Source organism: Arvicanthis niloticus, chromosome 4, assembly GCF_011762505.2.
Source record: "Arvicanthis niloticus isolate mArvNil1 chromosome 4, mArvNil1.pat.X, whole genome shotgun sequence".
In the NCBI taxonomy this organism is placed as follows: domain Eukaryota; kingdom Metazoa; phylum Chordata; class Mammalia; order Rodentia; family Muridae; genus Arvicanthis; species Arvicanthis niloticus.
The window spans coordinates 129,361,609-129,388,383 of NC_047661.1; the positions used below are offsets into that span (position 1 = coordinate 129,361,609).

The following is a 26,775-nucleotide window of genomic DNA, read 5'->3' on the forward strand; positions in this document are numbered from 1 at the left end:
CATGGTAGCTAACACTCTACCACGCACCCTCCACAATCATGAGAAGGCACGTTTCTGCAGTTGAAGCCATCCAGACTTTGTCATGGTAACATCGTTCCTATGAAACATGAATGAGGAACTCAAACAGGCAAATGCCAGCTTCAGACCTAAACTCTGCTAACTGAAACAAGCAACTTAATAAACTGCTTTAACTGTAACAGAACAGACATAGTAGAGGCAGGAATGGGAAACCAGGAGAAAATAAAAAAACACAAGAAGACAAACGAATGGTAGATTAGACTAGGTAAGGCTCGACACACATGTAATTACAGCCCAAGGAAAGTAGGACTGTGAACAGGCAAAGCAGCACTTGACAAGATAAAAGCTCAGAACTTTCCAAAGTCAAAGAAAACCATCAAGCCTCAGACCGAGGCATTGAGACACAGAGCCCAGATCCCCAAGCAGGGTCTATAAAAAAAAAAGACGACTTCATATAGCACATTATAATAAAACTGCTACAATCACAAAGAGAAATTCTGAAACGCAGCCCCAGGGAACACACACATAATGTGTGTGTGTGTGTGTGTGTGTGTGTGTGTGTGTGTGTGTGTGTGTGTGTTAGCTGACTTACCAATAGAAATCAGAAAACCCAGAAGAAAGTACAGTACCCAGAAAGTTTTGAAATAATTTTGTAATAACCTCAAATCCCATGTGCAGGGAAAATGTAGGGATGACGGCAACATAAGGCATTTCAGACAAACAAGAAGCAAAAGGACACACAGCTAGCAGATCTCCAATAAGAGTCATGCCAAGGAGTAAGCAGAAAAGAAAGTCCTCCCAGATACATCAACTACAGAAGAAATGAGTAACAAAGGAAAGGCTAAGCATAAGAATAAATTACAATGTATCCTGTTTGAGGAAGGCAACTGCCTGCAGCATCTGGAAAACATTCCAAGTCACGAAGATAATGATCCATGACCCAAGGGAGAAAAATGCTATCATGTTCCAAGACCTAGGTCAAAATGCACACCATTGCCTCTTTCTTCTATAAGCATCAAAATAGTAACAAAGAAAGTAAAACTGAGCTTACAGAGAGTAAAGGACTAAAGCAACATCCATTGCAACATCAGAGTCTCAACCCAAAGGAAGGGACGGAGAAAGGGGGCATTGGTATGTGGATTGTCAAGGCATTAGGAGAAAGAGGAAATGAAGGGAGACTGTACAGACAGGCTAGGGCTGGGAGACTACTCTCTGGGAAGCTATCACTGGATTCTATGGAATGTGCAGCAACAAGAGACAAAGGTGGAGCTGGGGGTTGTGACCTGTTAATTTGGCGCCATCAAGTGTCACAGACCCACCATTCTGGTAAGGACTGTTGGTAACCAGAGGTCTTGCTTGTCTCGAGTTAGGGTGTATATGGCAGTGGTTTTCTTCAGGTATAAGAAAGGTGGAGACCTGAAGAAGAACAACAGGAGCCTTTCTGGGCCATCAGTAATGTCCCACCACCAACTAGATAGATGGCAGCTGGTCACAGAAAGGGTCACTTGTGTTTGGTCACTGGGTATTTCAATGGCCATGCCCTTCTCTTTAAAATACATATAAAGTAAATAAACAGCTTCAGGGAGCAAAGAGCCCAGTGGCCAATTAGAGACTGAAGCTAAGTGGACACTGTTTCCACAGCAGTATTCCAAGTCGCCATACAGCCTTCAGGAACTAATTCCTAATCCCTAAAGCAACAAGACAAACGCAACGAGCAGCAAAGAAGATGAGAAGCCTACCAACCAGAAGTCAGGGCGTTTTCTTTTCCCTGTGAGATTTGCCAGATTCATAAAATCTAGTTTCAGCCAGAAGATCCTGGTTTAGCTCTACCTCCTCCCAGAAAACAGAAAATGAGCTGTCCTCAACAGATATTAACACCTCTTTCTGCTTCTCTACAGAGAAAACTGTTTTCCTTCTATTGTCCCTGCAAATTGGCAGCCTTAGGCATGAATCAGGGAGAGGGGGCACTACTGTCACCAGCCTAGGTAATGTTTACCTAGAGAAACAAGCCCTCCATCAGCAGCACCACAAACTCCCATATGGCCCTCTGACCCTACGGAGTGCTGGGCATCACTACTGCAGGAAAGCAGGTGAAAAGACAACTCAAGCAAGGCCGTTCATGGTTTGATTACATCAGAGTGTCAGCAGAGCAAATCTCAGGGAACTGCGGCAAAGGCCAACACATTTACAATATGCTCCATTTCATTCATCCTGGAGGAGAATGAAATATCGGAGGTGGGGGTGGGGTGGAGAGGAGACACTGAGCTGGGAGAACAAATGTGTTCATGCCCGCTCCTCTGTCACTCGACCCTAGAGGAGCAACTCCTTCCCATCTGGAACAAGAGGGAAGCAGCCAGTAAGCATCTGCCACAGGACAGGTGCTTTAGAGCAAGTCTGTCAGTCTTCATCACAATAGTCCTTCCAAGAAGACAACTTTTGTCTTTATTTCCCAAGAGGAAACTGAGGTTTAGGAATGTCAAGTAAGTCAGGAGTGTTGGGTCACAACTCTGGGACCAATGCTTGAGAAGCCAGGGCAGGAGGAGTGCAGAGAGTCTGAAGCCAGCTGGAGCTACCTAGTGAGTGCCAGGGCCACATGGGGAACTATGGAGTAAGACTGTCTTGAAAAGTCAGAAGGGAAAAGAGGAAGGGAGGGTGGGATGCAGGGAAGGAGGGAGGGACACAAGGAGGGAAGGGGAGAGAGGGAAGAAGGGAGGGAGGAAGGGAAGGAGGGAGGGAGGGAAGGAGGAAGGGAGGGGAGGTAGACAGTTGGTGGAATGTGTGAGAGCTCCAAGCTCAGCAATCTTAGGAAGGCTTCCATAAACACACTCATTTTTTTTCTCCCGCTAACACTAAGTTGACCTTGGCAACAAGTTGGCAATTTCCCTAAAATACCTAATTAGCCACTGGCTTCCTAGACTTTCCCAGTCATGAAATGATACAATATGGCAAGCTGCAGGAGCCGTAAGAAGAAGCAAAGTAAGTACTTGTAGGAAATCCGGTTCTTTTCACTGACGAAGGCCTCACCAAGGTGCACAGTCACAGCAACTATCATCTTACTGTGTCCTGCCTCTGCCAGTGGGCCAGACAGGATCACCATGCCCCACCTACCCCTGAGGCTGACTGGCGTTTGTGTATGCTCCACCCCAGGTCCTAAGGGTGTCTACTCTGGGCATCCAGGACTCCATCTCACAGCCTGACTGAAGCCCTTCATTGCCTCACTGTCTCATCTACTCATAATGACACTCATAGGTGGATAACTGGGTGACCAGGACCACGTAGGCATTTATCATGTAGGCATTGGGATCAAAGGAGGCTGGTGTGGAGAGTGACATCCATGATACATGGGTAGTGGGTCCTGGTGCTTAAGGAAAGGGAAGACTAAGAGTCTGTTCAGAATAAAAGAGTCCACTACTTTATCTGCCCAGAGGCCAGTACTTAAGGGAAGTGAGAGAGACACCACCGTGGAAAACTTGGGAGGTGGCAAATCCAACTGGGTCTCCATCTACATGAGCAATCTTTACACACCTGAAGTGCATGTGCTGAGGATACAGCCTGGTTGGTGGAAGGCTTACCTAGCATCTCTGGGACATTGGGTTCAATCCACAGCACTTTATAAACCAGGTGGTACTTCATTCTGGTGATCCTAGCTCTTGGAAGGTGGAAGCAGGATGCAGAATTCAAGGCCACCTTTGGCTATATCAAGAGTTGGATAGCCTTATGAGCTTCACAAGATATAGAAGGAAGCAAGGATGGACAGACACTGTCTCCTCATTCAAAATACTTCGGTCCAAGGAACAATTATAACATGGCTAAATGAATCAGACTTTATTTAGTTCCGGACTTCCCAGGTTCTCGGTCCTGGCTCTGAAACATACTAGTCATTTGACCTTGGGCAACTAAGTAACATCTTTGTCTTAATTACATTCTTTGCTAATGGTTATAGTAACCAACTCTAGAGAGTGACTGGGAAATAAAGGTGCAGTGCCTGGATCCTGGGAAGACTTGACTACAGTTAGCTCCCAAGATTGCACAGCCTCTGATACCATGAGATTTATTCAGAGTCTGTGACTTAGTACACAGTATTTGGTTCCCGTTTACTCTGGACCACCATCCCCACACTTGACCCAGCATGGAATACTTGCAGGTCATTCACCCTGGCCTTGACCTCTCACCTCCAGGCTTTTGTTCTTACTGTTGGCCCCTCCTCCTAGAACATGCTTTTCCATCCTGGCTTTGGAAATCCATGGCACTTCCTAGATCCCTTTTATGAGCAGTTTCCCTGATGTCCTATGACCATGTCTGCTTTCATCAGAATTCCTGTGGTCCTAGGAAGACAGGTCACAAATAAAAATAATTTTGACCCTCAACTCCTATGAATTCTTTGTAGTGATGGATCTTAGAAAGACAAATGTATAACTTGCAAAGTTGATCCCAAAGAGGATCATCAAAGGGAAATAACTCAGCGTAGATCCAGTTTTCATGGCATCACCAATGAAGAACAATCAGCTCGTTAGAAATCGTCATGACAACAAACTACAGCTTTGCGCTCCAAAAGGCAAAACTTGGAAGATGAATCTGCGGAGGAAACCAACAGAATGTAATGTCTGCAGGTTCCTCCAGCTGTCACTAGGATTGCTGGACTAAGAAAAATTTATAGAATCGTCCTGTCGGTGAGGAGTTAGATGGTGACTTTAGACAGAAATCACTGGGACACCAACAACTTCTCCTGCATCTTCTGCTTCCTACCCATCTCCAGCTCAAAGATAATGTTTATGTCAAAAAAGCTGTGTCTTGGAGGGATGGAGAAGGTTTCCTTCACAATCATGCCAGTTTCTTGGCACCGCCTTATTCCTTCAGAGTTTTCTGGACTTTCTGGCCTCTTCACAGAGTATTCTCAGGAAACTGGGTTGAGGATGTACCTCTGTTGGCAGGGTGCTTGCGTAGCATGTACAAAGCCTTGGGTTCAAGACCCAGAACCACATGCACCAAATGCAGTGGCTCATGCTTGTAACCCTAGCTCTCTGGAGAAGGCAGAACAATCAGAAGTTCAAGGTCATCCTAGGCTATAAGGAAAATTCAAGGCCCATTTGGGATACAAATAAATGAGACTAGCCCCCCCCCCCCAAAAAAAAAGGAATAAAGGGAGGTGGGGGAAGGACAGAGGGAGGGAGGGAGGGAGGGAGGAAGGAAGGGAAGAAGGGAGGGAGGAAGGGAGGGAGGAAGGGGTAAAGGACTGAAGGAGGGAGGGAGGGGGAAAGAGAAAGGGAAGGAGAGAGAGAGGGAGGGAGAGAAGGAAGGAAGAAATAAGGTTTTCTGATTTCAGTCAATGCTGAGATCTGGGCATCACAGGTCTTGCCTACATGCTTGAAACCCTCTTGCTGGAACTCACTTCTGTCTCTCTGTAGCCCACTTTACTACAGACCATGAAAAGCCAAAAAGAGCAGTTCTTCATCAAGCTGTCCACAGAGCTGTGTTTGGTAATCACACAACGGCTCGGTGGCACTGGCTTGGGGAGTCACTTTTCTTTAAAGCTTTCGGGGTTGATTTTCTCACTGCTTCCCACTATTAAAGTACAAAACAAATCCCTACAACTCATCTACTTTGTCTCCACCTATGGCCAAGCTGCTGTCATTTAGCGCAGCCACTGTCTCCAATCGTCAGATCTTCACTTTTGCAGTCTGACAGAGGTGACTGAGAAGCCATACGCATTGGCTCAAGGAAGTCCAGATTCTAAGCACTGTCAATACAGTGCAAACACTACTCTCTCCTCCGAGGGGACAGGACAGAGTTTATCCTAGAGTCAAATAAGTGTGACTTCAGCCTGGGAACGCAGACTCATCCCAAATTCTGTCTTCTAACATGGTAACAGTTTAATGAAGTTTTTATAGTGACAGAACAAAGAAAGCCACAAATCAAAGCCTTTTTGGTTCGCTGGACAGGCCGTGAAGGGAAGCAGGTAATCAGCGATTGGCCGATGGATGACAACCTTTGTGGTCAGTGGGAACTAGGTGTCTGTGCGTTCCAGGAAACTGACCTGATGAACACAGGCTGTTAGCACATCTCCTCCTCCTCCTGACACACAAGGGCATCAAATGGCCACGAAGGGAGCTCACGGCAGCCTCACGTAAATCCAACTTCACCACATTGATGAACGCTCTAATAAGTTAATCCTCCCTCCAGATGGTCAGTACAAAGTTCTGTTTTTCTTTTTTTTTTTTTTTTCCAGAAACTTTCATTCTAAGAACTTAACAAAGTCAGAACCACCCAGGTCTGAAGGAAGACCTGGAGGAAAAGACACTTGGAACAGAGAGGAAGGAAGTGGAACCCTCAAGGTTAGGCTTCCAGGCTGGGTGACCTGGGGATACTCACAAAGCCAAAACCAACAACGGGATTCGTGTCATTTGGTGGGAAGTAAACATTCAAGGCATAGTGTTCAAAATTATGAAGAAATTACAGGCAGGGTTTCTGTGAGGATAAGAAATTAGCTTAGGGATAAGTGAGCTGCTTACCAGAGCACCTGAAGGCTAAGGAGTAGTCTGCCTAGAATGCACCATGCCCCAGCATGCATGACACTCAGCATACAGGATGCCCCAGCATGCACCATGCCCCAGCACGCACACTGTCCTACTGTTTGAGACCCAACACCAAGATGAAAACACAATCAAGCATCCAGTGCAGCAAAAATATGTGAGTTTTGGTCATTAATTTTTTTAATTCAAGTCATGAAACTGAATAACTAAACATTAATATACAATTACAAAACCATTCTTCGCTTTGCCAATGGATCAACTACACAATCTTCTAGGAAACAAACTCTCTTACTTAATAGTGAGTGAGTTTATAAAAGATCAATGCTCTGCTTCTCAGTAAAATGAATATATTGGGTAAAACAGATTGTATCTTTATAGATATAGATAGATAGATAGATAGATAGATAGATAGATAGATGATAGACAGACAGACAGACATAGATAAATGATAGATAATAGATAAATAGATGATAGAGGATAGAGGATAGATGATAGATAGATGATAGATAGATAGATAGATAGATAGATAGAAAGAAGAGAGATTGACTTCAAACAAATTATCTGAAACAGTTTTAATTAAGATCAGTAAGGAAAGGCTCTCTCTCTCTCTCTCTCTCTCTCTCTCTCTCTCTCTCTTTCTCTGTGTGTCTGTCTCCCTCTCCATCTCCATCTCCCTTCCCCTTCCCCTCCCCCTCCCCCTCTCCCTCTTCCTCTCCCTCTCTCTCATGCAAATCCCCCATTCAAGCTGGCCAGGGGAGAGTCTCAGCTTTAGGCCAGGAGACTGGGGAGTGGGTGGGTGCTGAACCTGGACTTTGCAGTCAGAATTAAGTAGCTCTCTGGCTCTAGATGCCTCAACTCTTCCCAGACTTATCCTCTCTACGTTGTCATTTTCCTCATCATAAATCCAAACTCATGGGGATGGGGTGTTAGAAACTGATCCTCAGAGTTCTTCTCATAACTTTTACTGAAGGGTGTGTGTGTGTGTGCGCGCGCACGCACGTGTGTCACATACATGCCAGAACAGTGCTTGGGTGGACACCTGGCCACGTTACCACTCAACAAATAGCTACTGTGTGGGCAACAATCCAGAACCGCACTCCAGGTCAGTGCTAGAAAACAAGCAGTAGGCAAGGAGTGACCACTGGGCCAGCAGGACCTCAGTCCTCAGAAAGCACAGGTCACTCCATCAAAAGGAAACCACCTGGGCCACCAAGCGTCCAACAACACAAAATATGACGTCCAAATCTGAGACTGCCCCTTCACTAAATGAGATTCTCACCATGGCCACTAATAGCTTTTGTTGCTAAGAATATTTCGCTTTTATTAGTGTTGGGCACAAAGGTATGTTTGTTCATCCCTATTTCAGAGATGACTGTCCCACTTAGTGTTCACACAGATGCAGGAGGGTGAGACAGTCCAAACCACCATCCTAGATCGGATCCTTCATTTCAAAGAGCATGTGCCTTAAATGTACCAGGCTGCAGGCTAGAGAGACACTTAGTGCTTAAGAGCACTGACTGCTCTGCCAGAGAAGTGGGGGTTCTATTCCTAGCACCTACATAATGACTAACAAACATCTGGAACTCCAGATCCAGAAGATCCAATGCACCCTTATGGTCTCCAAGGACACTGCAGGCAAGTAGTGCACAGACATACATACAAGCAAAACACTCATTCACTAGATGTATGTGTGTGTGTATTTATCTGTATGTTTGTATGTATGTGTATGTATATGTGAGTATATGTGTGTATGTGTGTATGTATGTGAGTACATGTGTTTATGTATGTGTATGTATGTGTATGTGTATGTGTATGTGTGTTTATGTGTGTTTATATATGTGTTTATGTATATACATGTATGTGAGTATATGTGTGTATATATATGTGTGCATGTATGTATGTATGTGAGTATATTTGTGTATGTATGTGTACATGTGTGTGTATATATGAGTATGTTTATGTATGTGTATGTATATGTGTTTATGTGTGTGTTTATGTATGTGTATGTATATGTGTGTGTTTTTATGTATGTGCGTGTATGTATGTGAGTATATGTGTATATGTGCATGTGTGTATGTATGTATGTGGGTATATATGTGTATGTATGTGTGTGCTTGTGTGTGTATGTGTGTTTGTGTATGTGTATGTGTGTGTGCTTGTGTGTTTGTGTGTGTGTGCATGCGTGTGTGTGTGCGCGTGCGTGTGCATGTGTGTGTGCGTGCGTGCGTGCGCGTGCGTATGTGTGTGTGTGTGTGTAGTCAGGCTGCACCGCACCGTAAGGGGTGCCAGGGCCATGCTCTCATTGACACCTTTCTGGTGGAAATCTGCCTGGAAATCACTAACGCTGCCACAGTTGACTTCTGAGTACAAAGGAGCAAAGTGATCAAAAATGTCCCAAAGCTGTAAAACAATAGTAAGACTCAGCCATCTGTCCCCAGGGCTATCTGCACATATATATCCAGTCTTATGCTTAAGGTGGCTCAGACGTGTTCTACTACCCGTGAGGTCAAGTTCAAACTCTTTAAACCACCGCCCTCCCACCAGCCCTGGAAACCAGACTAAACAGCCACTGAGACTTACCATAATTTTATACAAATGACATGTTTTAAGTCCATAACTTGAAAGAACCCAGGGTAGCTGGCTCAGGGGGGAATGTGAAACCGGAGTCTTTTAAGAGCATGGAGAGAAAAATGGGGGTCATGCAGGGCAGTCGAGTTATGATAAAAAGACTGCCATTCACCCCAAGGGAGAGAGCCACTGACCAGTTAGGAGTGGTAAGTAGAGACTTTTACCTGCATCTTTTAAAGGTTCTTCTGGCCCTGTGCTGAGTAGTGACACGGGGTGGTGGGGAGAAGAGTTTACAAAACCAGCAAGGCCATCCCAACAACTCTATCTGAGAACGCTCATGCATCCTCCAAGATCCTGTTCAAGTCCTCAGTGCCGAGCCGTCCCATAGGCCGAGCTCAGTCAAGCACTATAAACTAAACAAACTAAGGAGCATGCACTGGAAGCCTTCACATCAGATCAGAGTTCAAACCAGTCCTCCGTGTTTTTAACGCTCAGCTTACTCTGACCCAAGTTGTCTCAAGTTTCCACCCTGTCTATCAACACTAGCTCATCTCAACTGCCCATGTCATCCTCCTCTCTGCAGATGTTATAACAGCCCCAGACCTCAGCACAACTGACCCCACGATAGAAGGACCATTCAGGCCCTGGAACCCAGCATGTGGGCAGCAACATCTATCAAAATGATATAATCTATCAAATCTGGGACATCTCTAAATGCTCCAGTCATGCCTTTTGGTTTCTGTAATTCCACTCTGGCTAGCTGACTGAAGTGTGTCAACCCAAGATGTGTTCTCTGTGCTTAAAAGCTCACCCTGAGAAAAGCTGGCAACCACCGAACACCCAGTGTGGCCACCAGTTGGCTAATAAAGACATGCTACTGGCTTGAATCTGGTCCAAGTCACCTTCTCTGGTGAATACCTCACAGCAACATGAAGAGTAAATGATTAAAGCAAGTCCTTTTTGAGTCAGAGAGACCTGAGGCTGATTCTGCCTCTCCACTCTCTGGAGAGAATGACTGAGCTTCCTGGGCGCTGGCTACTGACTGTAGAGTAGGAATGTGTTTTCCTCAGAGAAAGGCTGTGATATCTCACCTCCATTTTAGCTCACCTTCTGCAACTAAGGGGCACACCTCTGGGAAGTTTGTCAGGTTATTTTCCAGAAGAATTAGGTAAAGGAGGAAGACCCTCCCCAGAGTGATCAGCACCTTCCTGAACTAGCACTGATTTTGTCAGTTCCAGAAAAAAAGCAGAATCATGCTGCTTGCCCATCTGCCTGCCTGCCCATCTGCCTGCCTTATTGGTATGTCTGTCTTGTTGCTACCATCTTTCCCTGGCATCAGAACCCCCATTTCTTCAGCCATGCAATGTTGACAGAAGACCAGAGGCTCTCCAGGAATCCTCCTGGGCTTCAGCACTGCAGAGGCATCTGGCCTGGTGGGCTGAAGAGCTATTGCATCCTCAGCCTCCCTGGCCAATGTCACGTAAGTCAACCTAAAAACAAACAATCCCCTTAGCAATATATATATTCAGTCTACATCTATTGATTTTGCTTCTCTAGAGAACCCTAATACAGCTGCCATGTAGAAGGTAGACAATAAATACTAGCTACTTCAAGGGCAATAATGCTGTCCTTCCAGGCAGGGCTCAAAGAGAGTTGCCCAGCATCCTCCTTTAAAGCAGCAGGGTCAACTTAACAGAGAGTTAGAGCTACCAAACAGCTAAAAGTCCCAAGTCCCCAGAGGCTGGTCCAACTGACTTGGGATCATGTGAATATGAAGATTCCCTGCAATGAGTAGGAACACCTCAGTGTACGGCAGAGCTGGGACCATGCTTGTCCACACGCTCAGGCTCAGCTCATTGGCTGAAACACACAATTCCATGCCCTGCACATGCAAGCACACTTCTGTCTCTGACATATGTTAATTCTGTTGTTGTGACATTTAATTTCAATGGTGCTCTTTGAGACCTGCTTGTGTCTCTGCTATGGTGAAATCACAGTTGCGAAAAGTCAATCCCAAATGTGAAGACCCTGGCTCGTCCCACAGACGGGGTGCTAGAGGAGACGATGAAGTGAGAGGTTTCTCTCTGGTTCAACACTGCCTTGCTTTAATAATCTATTTCAACATTAGTGGCTCCCCGTGGCCAGAGTCTACATTCCATAGAACATGAGAACGGGATTTGGCATGAAATATTTCAGCTCTCCACACCAGCTCAGTGTCAGACAACCACACTCACCATGTCCCCCAAAATGTCCTGTTCCTTCAACTCCACTGTATCTTCAAAAACACTATTCTTCCTCCCTGAAATTCATCCTTTCCATCATTCCTGTGTCTGCAGGCTCATTTCTCCAGGTGCTAGATACAATGGTGAATTAAGCCACTATAATTCTGACCTGTCTTTAGGCTAAGAAGTACAGAAATAAATATGTGTGTGTCCATAAGTTAAAAAAATGCTGAGGGCATTCCTAGACGAGAGTGTCTGGATGACATGTATGTCATCAGCATGATCAGATGAAGTCTCCATGCTGGTCTTAAAAGATGGGAAGAAAGGGTATCCAGAAGAACATGGAGCAACATAGGATAGACTGAGAATAGCAAGATAGCATCTGAGGGAGGCACAGCAAGGAACTGACAAGCAAAGGAGCCAGGCAGGGGTGAGTCTACAGAGTAAGGAAGGAGTCATGAATCTGTGTAATCCAGGAGTAAAGGATGAGCTCCCAAATCCTACTCAATGCGGGGAAAGAACTCAGATTATTTGCAGAGCAGAACAGATAGCCACCAAAGGGTTTTAACAGAGACTGCCATGACCCAATCTTGAAATGTCTCTCTAGCTGTTCTATGGCACTCACAGGGGATAACAGGGGAAACCCCACCTGGACATGGTGTCCTTCAAGGTTCTCACTCACCTGGCAAAGTGCTTAGACAGAGCAAAGAAGGCAAGTGTTCTCTAGGGCTTGGTCTCTGCACATATAAAACAGTCAATGTGAAACAGGGTTTTTTTTTAATAGTTGAACATTAGAATCTATGATCTGCATATCTTACATGTGACAGCCACCCTATACTGAGTGGTCAGAAAGTGTCTGCTGATGCTACTTCATTGTTAATGTTACCATTTTGTTGTAGGAAGTTACAGGCTTGTCTCTGTAACCTTAAAACTGTCCACTTGCCCGCCCTCCCTTCCTTCCTTCCTTCCTTCCTTCCTTCCTTCCTTCCTTTAAACAATGTCTATTCCTAATCACTAGATAATGATTTTTTTAATATGAGATTTTTTTTTAAAAAAATGTGTCCTAGTTACGACAGCAAAGCAGGACAGCATTAACTTTTACCCCCAGAGCCAGCATCCCTCACTATGGAGTAATGAGGGCACAGGACAAGAAGGGAGTGGACATATACACTGCTGAAACAAAATCCCATGATTTAGAGTCACCATAGACTGGTTTTCCTGGAAAGGATGAGGAGGCATCAGAGAAGGGTGGATTTCTACCCCAGCCCCACGCGCGGGGAGCACAAGAGAATACAAGGGCTTTTCAATATTCATGTGGCCCGTGCTCCCAGGGAACTCAGCAGGGGGGATATCACACAAGGCTATGTGGCACTTGGCCACAGCCAAGGCATTTAGAACAAGTTGGACTTAAATTACTCAACAGATGTAAATGACATCAATTTCCTTTTGAGGGTTTGTGGATTCAAATCTCTGCTCTGCAGCAACTGTTCATCAGCAACTACTTCTCGAGCTGGATGCAGTGTGGCAAGACTTCCCAAAGCACAGCCCAGAGATGGCAACACTGAACTCCACAGAACTCACCAGAGATGGACATCGGTATCCCCAAAGTGGGCTAACCAGATATGGACAACGTAAGTATACCCAGGGCTCACCTAAGTTGGACAACATCAGTACCCCCAAGGCTCACCAGTGATGGACAACATCAGAACTCCAAGTTCTCAGGCTCTACCACGCAGACAAAAAGAATGAGAAATTCTAGGGAGGTCTTGGCCACTTTTAGCATCCTAAGCCCTTTGTGGAGTCCTGATCGTTCCACTGGAAAGCGCTGTGGTCTGCAGACCTCACTCAGGACCTGTGCCTTGGCTGTAAGTTCTAGCCCCGGTACATGAGAATGAAGAGTTACTTTCTTGCGTAGCTTCAGCCCCCTCCCTTTGCAGTGCTTGGCTCTTGTGTAGTGAATGTCGGTCAACAACATTTACCTTGCAAGGGCTGATCTAACGAGGGAGAACCACAAACTCCTTGGCTTGGTTCACAGTGCTAAAAGAAGTGAAGGCAACTCAGGACAGAGCTGGCAAAGTTTATCTGTAATCAGATCCACAGCATCCTTGGTGTTGTGAATGATACTATCCCATCGCTGCTCAACTCTGCCACTGACATGCAGTGGGTGAGACAGACAGGCATGTTGTGGATGGGACAGACAGAATGTAGCAATGTACTAATACATTGGTTCAGGACACCAAACGGGAATATCACATAATTTTTCGTGTCATGAAACCTTACTGCTCTTCTGATTTTATAAAGCTACTTATTAATGCAGAAGTCATTCTTAGAGGATCTCAAGACCTACATGCCCTGGCGTATTAGGCTCACATTAGTTCACATTAAGCTCTGTAAACCAGAGTCTCCCATGTATGCAATGAAAGCAAACACCACACACTCTGACAGTTTGCTGTAAGATAAACATCTGGCAGGATCTGAAAGGCTGCCTGGCACAAACACTAGATGGGATTCAGCAAATGGCACGTACTGTCCCTGCTACATGGTCACTCTTGAAAAACTGTGAACGTTCTCTGACCTGAGAGAAGAAGCCGATGCAGGGCAGGGTGACACTGCAAAGGTGCACATGAAGCAGCGACAAGCACGTGAACAAGTGTGCTCTGCACACCACAGTACACAGATCTCTGAGACGGAGCGGAATGTATGTGCATAGGAACGCACAACGGAACTCTCAAAGAAGTCAGGGTTTATCCTGCATATCCAAACTGTTCCTGTATGTGCAGCAGCCTCCTGGAGCAACGAAACAAATCAAAGTGTCTGAATTCTGCCCCTGACCTCAAAGCCCTCGGGAACTCACACCACCACACTGAGAGCAAACAGCTAGCTCACACATCCCACAGAGCAGCAGACCCTGGGGAGAATTCACAGCTGCACAGCATCTGGGAAGGATTTGGATCGGTTCATGGAGAAACCCAGATGAGATTTCAAGGGCCGCTCAAAGGTTCATAAGTGTCCCCGAGTCAGGCACTCACGGCTTGCTTATACTCCACCTTCCTTTTCTTTCTAAGAATCTGACCAGCACGTGTGCTACGACCTTGGTTCCTGTCTGAGGGGCATCTTTTCATAGCCCCTTGCACTATGCTCCTTGACTGAGCTCTGCAACCTCTCCTCTGACGGAGACTGTGTTGACCAAAAGAGTAGTCAGTAACCACATGTGGCTGTTGGGCCTTGAACTCTGGTAGGTACAACTAAGAAACTGCACTGTTTATTCCATTTCATTGTAATCAATTCATAACCAAAAATGAGGGGCTTCATTCAGTTATTGAAAAGCAAATGAAATCTACTTCTTTAAACCATTAAATACAGGTCAAAAATATTTAAGGAAAATTTAGCTGCTGAATTAAGGCATACTGTAACTGAAAAATACTGAATTTGGAATATGCAAAAGCAACATATTTCATTAATAATTGTATCTGGTCATATGTTAAAATGAAGTCAGTTTTGATAGTTTGGGTTAAATAAAATATACTGCATAAATTCTACATGTGTCTCTATTTTTTATTTATTTTAGCATGGATTCTAGGAAATGTGTAGGGTGCTAGGCATGGCTTGTAATCTCAGCACTAAGAGACTGAGGCAGAAGGATCACCACCTTGAGGCTACACTGTGAAAGAATGTAAGCCCTCACCCATACTCATGTGAGTGACCCCAGTAAAACTTACTGGTTCACCAAGGTGTCCTGTGGTTGTCTGAGAGAAGGAGTGGGGTGCAGAGAAAAGGGAAAGAGACAGAGGGCAAACATGAGAGGGGAAAAGGCAGAGGAGAGAGGGGAGAGGAAAGAAGATCCCTGTGGGCTGCATGGTTTCTCACAGGCTGCTCTGACATAGAGAGCACCACACCAGCATCATGCTGTTCTTTACAGCACACTAGATCAGGCTCAGAGGCAGGAAAGCTGTAACTGCACCCCACGCTCTTCCTGTCACCCAAACACTACAGAGGTGCCCGAATCAATGCCTGAGACTCATTTCTTGTTCTTTAGAGATCAAAACATTGTCGTTGTCATTCTTACACCAAACAAAACTCCAGTAACCACCGCCCCGCCTGGCACAAATTCAAATCCATCTTGTCCCCCTAAGTTATAGCTTTCCTTCCTGCCTCCAAGGTTGAAACTTTACATCCTGGAGGGAGGCTCCATAAGACAAACAGTATTTTAAAAAAAGAAAGTAAACAATTCAGAATAGCTCCAGGAAGTCCATGAAACTGACCAGAATCACTCCCTCCCCCTAGAGTAAACAATGATGACTACTAAGACTCCACAGAGCCCAATTTCAAAGAAAAGGGTCTGACTGGAAGAGATTTATAACAACTGAGGCACATGGAAAGGACACTCTCCAACCTGCTGAGCTGCCTTCAGGCTGTGCAGTGTGCTCCAGGTTCCCAGATTTGTGAGCTGTCACCCATACTTGGTGGGCTTTGATAATGCAGCTGACTTCGAGCCATTTCTGCTCCTGTAAGAAACCCTGATAAAATTCCCTGGTTCACCAACAGTAGCATCTATACTTCGGTCTGTTACGGGATCCCAATCTGGGGTGAGAAGATGTATGTGCTGCATCTGTCCAGGAAAAGTCTTGTCACAAAAGAGTGGGTAAGGGAATGCAGACTTGTGTTTACTGTGTTCATGCATGGCTTTTACACCACACTGGAAAGACTCTACGAACAGGATGCCACTTCTGTCCCCACTCCAGCAAATGTTTTTCAGGGGCTAATTCCCCCATCTTTATCAAGGACCAGATGTGGTCAGCCTACCCTCCACATCATGCAGGAAATGAAATGGCGGCTGGAGATACGGGACCTGGGGTTAAAGGAGGTCTTGAGGAATGTTACCTACACAGAGGCTGCTGCTCATTAAACCCTCGTGAGATCCTGGGCCAAGGTTTCAGACTTAGCCTGCTCTCCTGTTTTATCAAAGACAGGCAACAATGGTGACTGCACACCCAGCCTCCCCTCCTGCCCTATTCCTACTGACCCTTTAGAGAGTTGTTAATGAGAAGCAGAACCAACGGACTTGAGACTCACTCTCCTTCCTCCCCTGGCTTACTGAGGCACTAATTGGTAGGAACAGACATCAAAAGTGTACAACAGAATGGCTGAACAGTAACAGGCCTGGGTTATCCACAACCTAAATAATGGGCCTCTTGGGAATTCTGGTCAATTGTACTCTTTCCACTTAGAAAGAGGCCCTTTGGTAATTCACCTAAAGCCAGGAAACAAAGAATTTCCCAGAGTCCACCCTCAGGTGGATATCAACTGCTACTGAGTTTCCTTCTAGGGAAACTTGGTAACTTTAAAAGTCAATAGTGGTCTTTGGCTATCCTCAGAGTTAATCCTCTTCCAAAAAAAAAAAGAAAAGAAAAGAAAAGAAGAAAAGAAAAGAAAACCACACCCAGAAAACATAATGCAGCTATCAGCATTCGGTAACAATGTGTCGGCTGGTTCTGCTCTCTGCATCCGCAGCCCCATCAGTTGCACACTGGCCTTCCAATGCTACCCCAGACAGATGGGCGTGAAAGAACCTGAGGGTCACACAGTTTGTGGACCTTTTATTTAACTATGTGTGTGTGTGTGTGTGTGTGTGTGTGTGTGTGTGTGTTTTTAATATATATATTATAATTATAATAATTATATTATTATAAATTTTAAAATGCTGAGGTTTCTTCCCAGAGCCTTGGAGGCGCCTGAGTTACTCTAATTCGCTGCCGCCTCTGTCTCTCCCCCACCTCCTCCCTCAATCACATCCCCCACCCTTTCACCCCGTTCCTGTCTCCCACAAGCTTCCACCCCCTCCCTCCCACCTTCAAAATTGCTAGCACATGTGGCTGAACTTTGGCTTGACTTGCCCCAGTCCACAGGCTGTTCGCTTTTAGACACAGAATTACCACCTTCTTTATCTCTCCAGTCTCTCTGCCCCTCCCCCTCCTCTAGTTTCAAAATCACACAGCAACTTTGAGGAAGACACAAATAAAAACAACATGTTCGAAGAGGTCCCCCACCAAGTGAACCTGGGTAGAAGACAGTACATAAAGTCAATTCCTTTACTGCCAACAAAGGTCAGAGACAGTCCCAACAGCCACACAGGCCTGGGATCAACCTCCCTCTGCCACTTCTGGAACCTGGGACAGGTTACTTAGCTTTCCTAGACTCTATTTATTATAGTTTTCTTAGGTCAATCTCCAGCCAGCTGACTCAACTGTCCAATAAATTGCTGACTGCTACTGTCAACACTAATCCAAAGAGGACTGCCGGTACCTGCCACTCACACCCAGGCCAGGGCAGGCTCAGCCTCAGCCTCAGAAAGTACTGACATCCAGAGCATGCATATCCATCCCCCGGAGTACACACACACACACACACACACACACACACACTCTTCCTCCCTCCCTCCCTATCTCTCTCACAAGCACGCACACGCACACTGTATACAGGGCATGCTCACACCAGAGAACATTTATTCCCCAGAGCATACCAACACACAGCAAAAACCACATCTCCAGACAGGCAGCTGCAGGATCTGGGCTTGGCCTGGGCAGTATCAGAAGTGCCATCACAAATGGATTAGACAAACTGTCTTTCTTGCTTATGGAGTAGGGTTTCCTAGGGTTCCTCATACATGGTGCAGAAATTTTGTAGATGGAGAGGTCAGATAGGGGATTTCCTGCAGAAAACAACCCAAGCTGACAGCTGCAGTCACAAAGACCAGCTAAGTTTCTGCTTCATAGAAAGTCGCTTTTCTAGTCTCAACAACCAATTCAGAGCTAAGGGAACCAAGGCTTAGGTCTCACAGCTGGGACCCCAGACCTCAACACTCTCATCCCCAGGCTGCCCATAGTTGAGGTCCAGTGAGTGTGTGGAGGCCAAGACTGAGTGGAGAGGTGACCCATGAAGACAGGAACCAGATTCTGAAAGAATGAGCAGGTCACTCTAAGCCTGGTTATTACCCAGGGCTGACAGAACTAAGATAAGACTTGAGGGCACTGCACCTTAGCTCTGCTCTGTAGGACAATGAGGAAAACAGAAGACTGTAAAGAGAGGCTAAGAAAGGAGGCTCAGTAAAATGCAGACCAAATACAAGGCTCTGGGATGAGCACAAGAGTGCAGGGTACAGCCCAGAGTTTTTCCCAAGTTGAAACTGAAGCAGTGCAGCGAAGGGTTCAGTCCAGGGTAGGTGGAGAAAAGTCTACATGAGAAGACAGTAACTTTGTAACTTTGCAACCCAATTATGCAGTTTCTTATCATCTGGATACATTTATAAGGACAGATAACTGTAGAGGGAAGAAAAGGTAGCTCAGGCATGCACATCTGTGTGTGTTTAATATCTTATGCTCGCTCATAAGGGTAAAAAAAAAAAAAAAAAAAACATAATCTTCAAGTCAGAAATAACTCCCAAATGTCCATGGCCACAGTCCGCCTGGTGTCCACACCAGCGCTGGATACAGAACTCAATGCAGTTTAACAAAAATTTGTCACACATCACAAGTGTATGAAATACTACGCCACAGTACTTGCTCGCCACAGAAAGAAATCATAGAAGAAAATAGAAATCGTTTTTGTTACATAAAACTATGAAGTCTCTGTAACACCAGAATAAGTGGCTACTAAAAATGTAAAAATTTAACTTTATTAACAACTACAAATTAAAGAGGCTACTTTTCTTGCCTAGTAAATTTTAAAGGCGTGGATACCCCACAGGATCCTCTCTGATCTCTCTCTTTGGAGGCTGGGGCAGCTAAAGGCAGGAAATTCAGTAGAGAGCCTAAAGACCCCACTCTGAGTAAACAGTGGCTATAGAATTGAGGGCTCGTTGTCTATCAGGGCGATGCAGAAGAGCAGCGTAATGAAGGCAGGAAAAGGACACACTAGACTGAGAATGCCGTTTCCTGCAGAATAACCGGTACACAGATATTCTCACTTCCCTTTACAACGGCCATCTTTCCAGAGATGCAAGGTCACCTCCATTTTGGAAAATAGGGCAGTAATAAATTAAAAATTAAAAAAGAACTTTCTGTGGTTCAATCAGTAAGTGGTGAGACATAATTAAACCCCATGTGTCTGTGTTCAGGGCCCTTGTGACATGAAACAATTGTGTATTTTACAATGTAAGTGACTCTTAGGAACCCAGCTCTGGGAGGAGGATGAGTTCCACTCAGGGTCAGATGGGCCCCTCGGCATGCACAGTGTCTCCACAGAACATTTCAGTGTTCCTAAAAGATCATCACCAGCTGCAACGTCCCAACTTCTCCTCTTAGAAATTCCCATCCTGGTATAGGCAGTCACGAGAACGCAGTGGTGTTCTCATAGGTAGGAAGGATGACACACTCTCCTTGGATAAGAAAGTCTTTGCCCACGATTGTTACGTTTCTAAAACACAAGCTCCCTCGTGACAGCCACTATTCCGCTCTGACAGTCATCGGGAAGTGGCCTTGGCTGCAGCGTGGCAGGTCTGTTACAGTAAACCTCCATGCTTTACCTTGCCTTTCAAAAACCCTCACTATTTTCCTCTTCCCAAAGTAAGGTAAGCAATATTCTTCTGCAAAGCACTCATTTGAAAAGCACGCCTTCCTCATGGCAGGAATAGGACATTTTTATCATTAGAGGGTCAAGACCCAGGTAAATGTGCCCAAACAAAACTCATTTCTCATGGTTCTCCCTGTCATTCCCTGGCACTCGGAACATATAGCCCGAGCCTCTTTCTTATCTTATAGTGCATTCATAATATATCTCTCTTTGGTAAACTGGGATATTAACCCTCAGATTTAATAACCCCTTATCTTAGTTTTCTTTCTAGCACTGTGATAAAACACTGTGACCAAAAGCAACTTAGGGAGGAAAGGAATGATTTCATTTTATAGTTTCTAGTCCATCATTGAAGTCAGAGCAAGAATTCAGGGCAGGAACCTGGAGGCAGGAACTAAAGAGGTCACCGGGTCACTGCTTTCTGGCTTGTTCGCTCATGGGCTACTCACCCAAGGCTGCTTTCTTACAGCACCTAGGATCCTCTGCCCAGAGGTAGCACCATTCTCAATGGGATGAGCCCTTCCACATTAATCACCAAAAGAAAAACCACCTCACAGACTTGACTAAAGGTCAATGTAATGGAGGCTTTTTCTCACGTGAGACTCAAGTAAGATATCCTGGCTTGTGTCAAGTTCACAAAAAACTACCCAACACACCCCTTCTTTTAGTATTTCATAAACACAGATACAGACACACACACACATACACACACAGAGGGAAGACATATGTGTGTGTGTTATATGTGTGTAAATGTATAATTAATCTATATATAAGTTACATGCATGCATACACAGAAGAAAGACATGCATATATGCACACACAACAGAAAAACCATGAACATCAGACAAAATACCTATGCTACATCTGCTGTTCCCTTACGAGTCTGCCCCTTGACAGTTTGGTCATCAGGCCAGGCTATTTCCAATACCCAACTAGGTTCAGGGTGTTGAAAAAAAAAATCATTAAAAACAACGAGAAGTCTATCATTTCTGTTTGCCACAACACAGTTAAAGTCAATTATAATAATTACACATATTTCTCTATACTTTGGAAGAAGAGAGGCTGAAATCAAATGCAAAGGCCAAGCTTGCACAGAATGTGCTCCTCCTGTTTGGAACACTCCACCAAGTGTAGCTTTAAAAAGATGTCACAGGCTATCAAGATCCTCACGGATCCTCACGGACCACCCAGGAACACGTAGGTCCAACCTGCACCCAGCAGGCTACCGGTAGCCCAGCATGGCCATGAATGTGATCTGGGCATGAACGTGACCCAATACATTTACAGACCCCCAACATCATGCTGCACAGTCAAAGTTACCACTAAAAGAATAAAAGAAAAAAGAATAAAGGCATCCCATTGCTTATAAATGGCAGAGACTGAATAGTATAAGGACCCCTGAAGTCACCCCTAAAAAAACAGTTTTAAAGTGTGAAGACCGTTTAAGATGGACACTGGAATCCAGACTCACTCTGTCCTTAACTTTGGGTTTAAGAAACTCAAGACTCTTTCCCTTAAAAGTGGAGTTGCAAACAAGCACAGTGGCCCTTCAGGACTTATGAGGGAATCAAAGTTATATCCTATGGAAAGACTGAGGGTTTAGAATGTTGTAACTAACTCATCATTACTGGACATCAGAGAAGCAGTGGCATTACACACCCATACCCCTGAGTCCTTCTCATCCCTACTCGGTCATCTCAGTAGCAACCTGACAAAGTACGTGTGACTATTTTGATCTTATGTTGAAGAAGTTAGTATTCAGAGAAGTGTAATGTGTCCAAGGCCACACAGGTGACAGGAGGCAGAGCCAGAATTCAGATGAATGTGTTTGACATGTTTGATCTTTATTCGTCTTCATTCATGGTTAGAGTTTGAAGGCAAATAAGGAAGGGCTTCTGGCAGGACCTCTATGTGAGGAACGTGGGTACAGCATTAGATGAGATCTATGTGCACCCTTGGATCAGCGCTAAAGATTCCTCGAGGGATCTGGGGGTATAGCCCTGTGACCAGATGCGCGCTTAGTATTTGTAAAGGTTCAAGTGCCACCACCACAGCAGATCACACATACACACAAAGACAGAAGATACATGGTAGGGGAAAAGCCAAAAGAGACAGACATGACCAACAACAGTACATGTCAGGCTCCTCGATTTTCTTTTAGCAAATGGCGTGAATAAATAGAGATGATGCTGTTGACCTAGATCCAGTTCAAGTAGCATTCTGTGATTATCAATGGATTACTTCCTCCTGACTTTACCACCTTTGGCCATGTCCTGGAAAGTGCTCCAAAACAAAGAGCAAGTCCAGGGAAGTTAGAGTAAGTGTCTGCTGCCTCGCTCCATGCTGGGGAAGGATGACTGGAACAGTTGCACCGGCAGCCCAAGACTCTATCAAGTGCTACAACACACGGGACTGTTCTCTGTGTTGCCCTTGGTCACACAGCACCTTCTCCGGGCTGGAAACCAAACACCTTTGTTTTCTCTCGGGGATAGGGAACCTTCAGGCCACTCATGTTTGGATCCATGAAGTCAGACCGGGCAACTGAATAACTGCAGTAAGGAAAAATCAGAAAGGGATGGGGAGTGAACTTTCCCAGTGAGTTGGAAACAACTCCTCCCAGGGAAGGTCCTCACCAAGTAGGTCCACCCAAAGTCTTCAAGCCTGTGGCTAAGGCAGGCACTAAGAATGTGGAATGAACCAGGTCTTGAAAGAACTCAGCAAAAACAGGGCTGGACTCTGAGTAGGTGTTCTGTTTATACGTGAGCCTAAGAAAGTCCAAGGTTCTACCTATTTCCATCCAATGAACTTTTCCAACTGAAGTCCGGCACCTGAAGCTAGTTCCCCAGAAAACTCATCCCTGCAGGGCTACCTGTGGACCCAGAAGTTTATGTGTTCCCGGGAGCTAAGGCTATGAGTTCTCTACACCATCTCCCCTTCTTCTCAAACGCTGCGCCCCTCACCCATGCCGGGCCACTCCTTTTCAGCCCACGGCCCCCCACAGGCGGCGGGCTGCCCTGACCCAAAGCTCAGAGCACCCTCTGCTCCGCCTGCTATACCCATCATTCGGCACGCAGCCGCGCGCTCCCTGCCCAGCTCCTCCTTCCAGGCAGGAGCCAGCCGGCAGCAGTGCAGGCAAGCAGTCTGTGCCCAACGCACATTGCATAGTCTCCACCCAGATGCCTTGGCCAAAGGAACAAAAAGGAAGCCGACGCCAGGAAGAGACGGGCGGGCTGAGGATGCGGCGGGACCGCGGCGGGCTCCACGCCTCTGCGCACCCAGCAGGCGGAGCTCGCATGCGGCCCACAGTCGAGCGGTTACCTTGAGGATGCAGGCCATGGCGCTATGGATCGACCCTGTGGCTCGCTGCACCTCGGCCCCGCAGCTGGACCACTCCAGCCCACATTCCCGCAGAGCGAGCCGGGCCGCGGGAGCTGCGCGCTCAGGCCCCACCCCCGAGCCCCGCCACTGGCTGGCGCCACACGAGGCCCCGCCCTAGTCACGTGCCCTCCGTGCAGCCCGCAACTGCTGGCTACTCTGCCGCTGCTACTACTTAGCTTTTTCCCCCCATAACCCTTCTATAGATGAACATATGCAAAGCCTGGCTTTCAGAAGACCCAGATCTGGGTAACCTGAGGACAGAAAGTGGCCCTTCCAGCTGCACTCGCCCATCAGATAGCCTACAGATGTGCCAGTTTTCAAAAAGTTAGCTTTGTTTGGCACCATCCCGATGTAGGCATGGAGCCCATCACAGGATTCTTCGAAAGCAGCTGGAAGAGCTCAGGGCTAGCCCTTGGCACTGCAGAATTCTGTGGTGTGCTTCTCTTGTCATGATTGATTGATTGGCTGTCAATTTGAAAGCGCAAACAGCTAGAGATGCTGAAAGATTGGACATTCGAGGTCTCCAAAAAAGAAAAAAAACCTTCACACAGCGTGGCATTGTGCAGGTGTGTAGCATATGGGCCCATAAACATATGCAGCTGTGACTGCTGTATCCTGTTGCAAGTTGTTCATAAAGTGCATATATATATATATATATATATATATATATATATACAGTGTATAACGATTATGCTCATGTGTGTACACGTATGTACAGAGTATGAGACACAGGGCTTTGCTACTCAGTACTACAATCTTGGAATTTAGAGAACCCAGTTAAAATTTCAACAACCAAGTTACATATTACCTTTCCTCTTAAGTCTGGATATCTAGGAAGGTCCTTTTCAACCATCCACTCTGAGGTGACATGGGCAAAGGGGAACCTGGTTCTCTCTGGGTCCTTAGTGGACTCTTTGTGTGTGACAGACAATAAAGAAAGGCTGCCTTCCAAACCAGCCCTGTGAAGAGAACGACCATTTCTACAAGGAGAGGGCATGCCCAGGGGAAGGAAAATTCTGTAGATGCACACATTTCTGCCACCCAGAACATTAAATTAGCCCCCCCCCCCAAAAAAAAACCTAAATATCTCCCTAAAAAAACCCTAAAGTATCTCCTCCTCGGCAGACTAGCTGGCCTGTACAACAGCATCAGGAAAAGCATGTGATCTGAGGGGGACTGAGGGTCATGGGATGGCTCACACACAACCGACAGGAATTGTTCATGAGAAATGGCATGTTGTTGCTGAGGGCATTCAATACTGAAAGACCCAGGAGGAATCACAGGAAAGATACTGGAGAGACTAGAGGCCTGTTCAAACTGCCTGCTCCCAGGCAAGCTCTGTCTCCAGGGCAACTGTACTCTGTTCTGTTGCCATTTCCTCCCATCCCTCCCTCTGCCTTCAAGGCAGATGTATTTTATAAGTACGGTTTGATGGAGATCACATACTTTAAACTGCAGCCTTAAAAATGGTCTTAGCAGGTGTACTGGCTAATTTCACGTTAACTTGATACAAGCTAGAATCACTGGAGAGACTCAACTGAAAAAAAAAAAAAATGACTCCATAAGATCAGGCTGTAGGCAAACCTGTAGGGCATTTTTTAATTTACTGATTGATGTAGGAGGGACAGCCCATTGTGGATGGGCTCACCCTGGGCTGGTAGTCCTGGGTTCTGTAAGAAAGACTGAGCAAACCATGAGGAGCAAGCCAGCAAGCGGCACCCCCCATGGCATCTGCATCATCACCTAACCGCAGGTTTCTGTCCTCTCCCCAAGTTGCTTTTGGTCATGGTGTTTTATCACAATAATAGTAGCCCTAAGTGGGGCAGCAGGGCAGGAAAACTCAGCAGACTTGTTTATCTCTTTGCAGCAGGACACTCATGTCACCAGGTGTCTGTGGAGGTCAGAGAACGACTTTTACCAAGTGGCCCCAGAGGTTGAACTTGGGTTGTCAGACTTGGGGACAAGTGCCTTTGTGCACTGAGTCATCTCCTAGACCCCACATTCATTCATTAACTCATTCACTCATTCATTCATATCAGTTTTTATTAATTTGATCAGCTGAAGGGGAAAATCTTTAAGTTACTATAAGACCTGTCAGAAATAAGAGATTATTTTTTGTGGTCTGTGATATCTGTGTAAGATTATAAATCATAGAGAAGGGGAAAAGATGAGAGACACATGACACAGTAGAGGCCTTCCCCACCAGGGAGCAAACTGCTAACAATGAAGAAAGATCAACATGCATCCAAGGTAAAATTGTATAGATTGAATATGTCATATTTAGAAATATATGTATATACATACATGCATGTAATAACAATTAGGTTTTAATAAGAGGTCATGAATTTGAAGAACAGGGAGAGATATATAAGAAGGAGTGGAAAGAGAAAAGAGAGAAATTTTGTAATTATAATCTCAAAAATAAAAAAGTACCTCTTTCCAAGAAGAAGATGTAGAGGAGGAATAAGAGAAGGAGGCGGAGGAGGAGGAAGAAGAAGAGGAGGAGGAGGAGGAGAGAAAGGGGACAAAGAAGGAGGAGGAGGGGGGTGAGGGGGAGGCCTTAGCAGAGTTAAATGTGAGTTCATTTTCACCTCAATTCCCAGCACCATGACCACTTTTAAATGATAGAAATCTATTTAAAGAATCAAACTTCACACTGAAGATAGGAGATCTCAGCTGAAGCAGAGAGTGACTCTGGTCATCCTTGGAGGGGAGGGGGTCTCAGAAGGCTGCCGCTGCTGAAGAGTTAACACACATGATTGGCAAGGACTTGGTGAAGGTTCTGTACCCACCTACCCTGACATGGCTTTTTCAACTGAACATCCACCCACCCACATTCATGCTTTACTTGTCTCTTGTTGCTGTTATTCCTTTCTGACCAGCAGAAAGTAAACGCAACTCCCGAGTTTCTTCCTCAAGCAGTTTATTCAAGCTTATGATACAAAAATAGCACACTCTCCCCTTCCGCGTCCGGCTTATATCTCCTAAAGGCCAGCCAACAATTCTCTGCCACGTGGCATAATACTATGGGCAGTCTACTAGAGAAAGCTGCAAATTGTTTATATATTCCTAATAAGGCTTGTGTTTACAGGCACAAGCTTTTGCCTGGCTGCCTGCCAGGCGCCATCTTCTGGGCACGACTCTCCACAGTCTCTCTATGTGTGCACATGTGTGTACATGCTCATGTGTGCATACATGTTGATGTTAAGTGTCTTTTTTGATCATTTTATGCTGGTGGTTCTCAACATTTCCTAATGCCGCGACCCTTTAATACACGGTTGGCGACCCCCAACCGTAAGATTATTTCACTGCTACTTCATAAGTGTAATTTTTTAAATATCTGATGTGCAGGATATCTGACATGCAACCCCCAAGCCCATAGATCCATAGAGGTTGAGAATCACCACTCCACACCTTAATCTTGAGGCAAGATCTCACACCAATTCAGTGAGGCCATCTGGCCAGCAAGTTCCAGCAACGCCTTGTCTCTA

At 45.7% G+C, this 26,775-nt stretch overlaps 1 protein-coding gene across 1 annotated transcript in view; it reads right to left on the bottom strand.

Moving 5' to 3' along the window:
- The window catches only part of St6galnac3 (ST6 N-acetylgalactosaminide alpha-2,6-sialyltransferase 3), a 489,219-nt gene extending 465,862 nt beyond the window's left edge, over positions 1-23,357 (bottom strand). The window contains exon 1 of the mRNA XM_076933427.1: positions 23,225-23,357. Within this exon, the coding sequence (XP_076789542.1) occupies positions 23,225-23,242 (18 nt within the window). The 5' untranslated portion in view covers positions 23,243-23,357. The remainder of the gene's footprint in view (positions 1-23,224) is intronic.
- Positions 23,358-26,775: the final 3,418 nt, after the last annotated feature.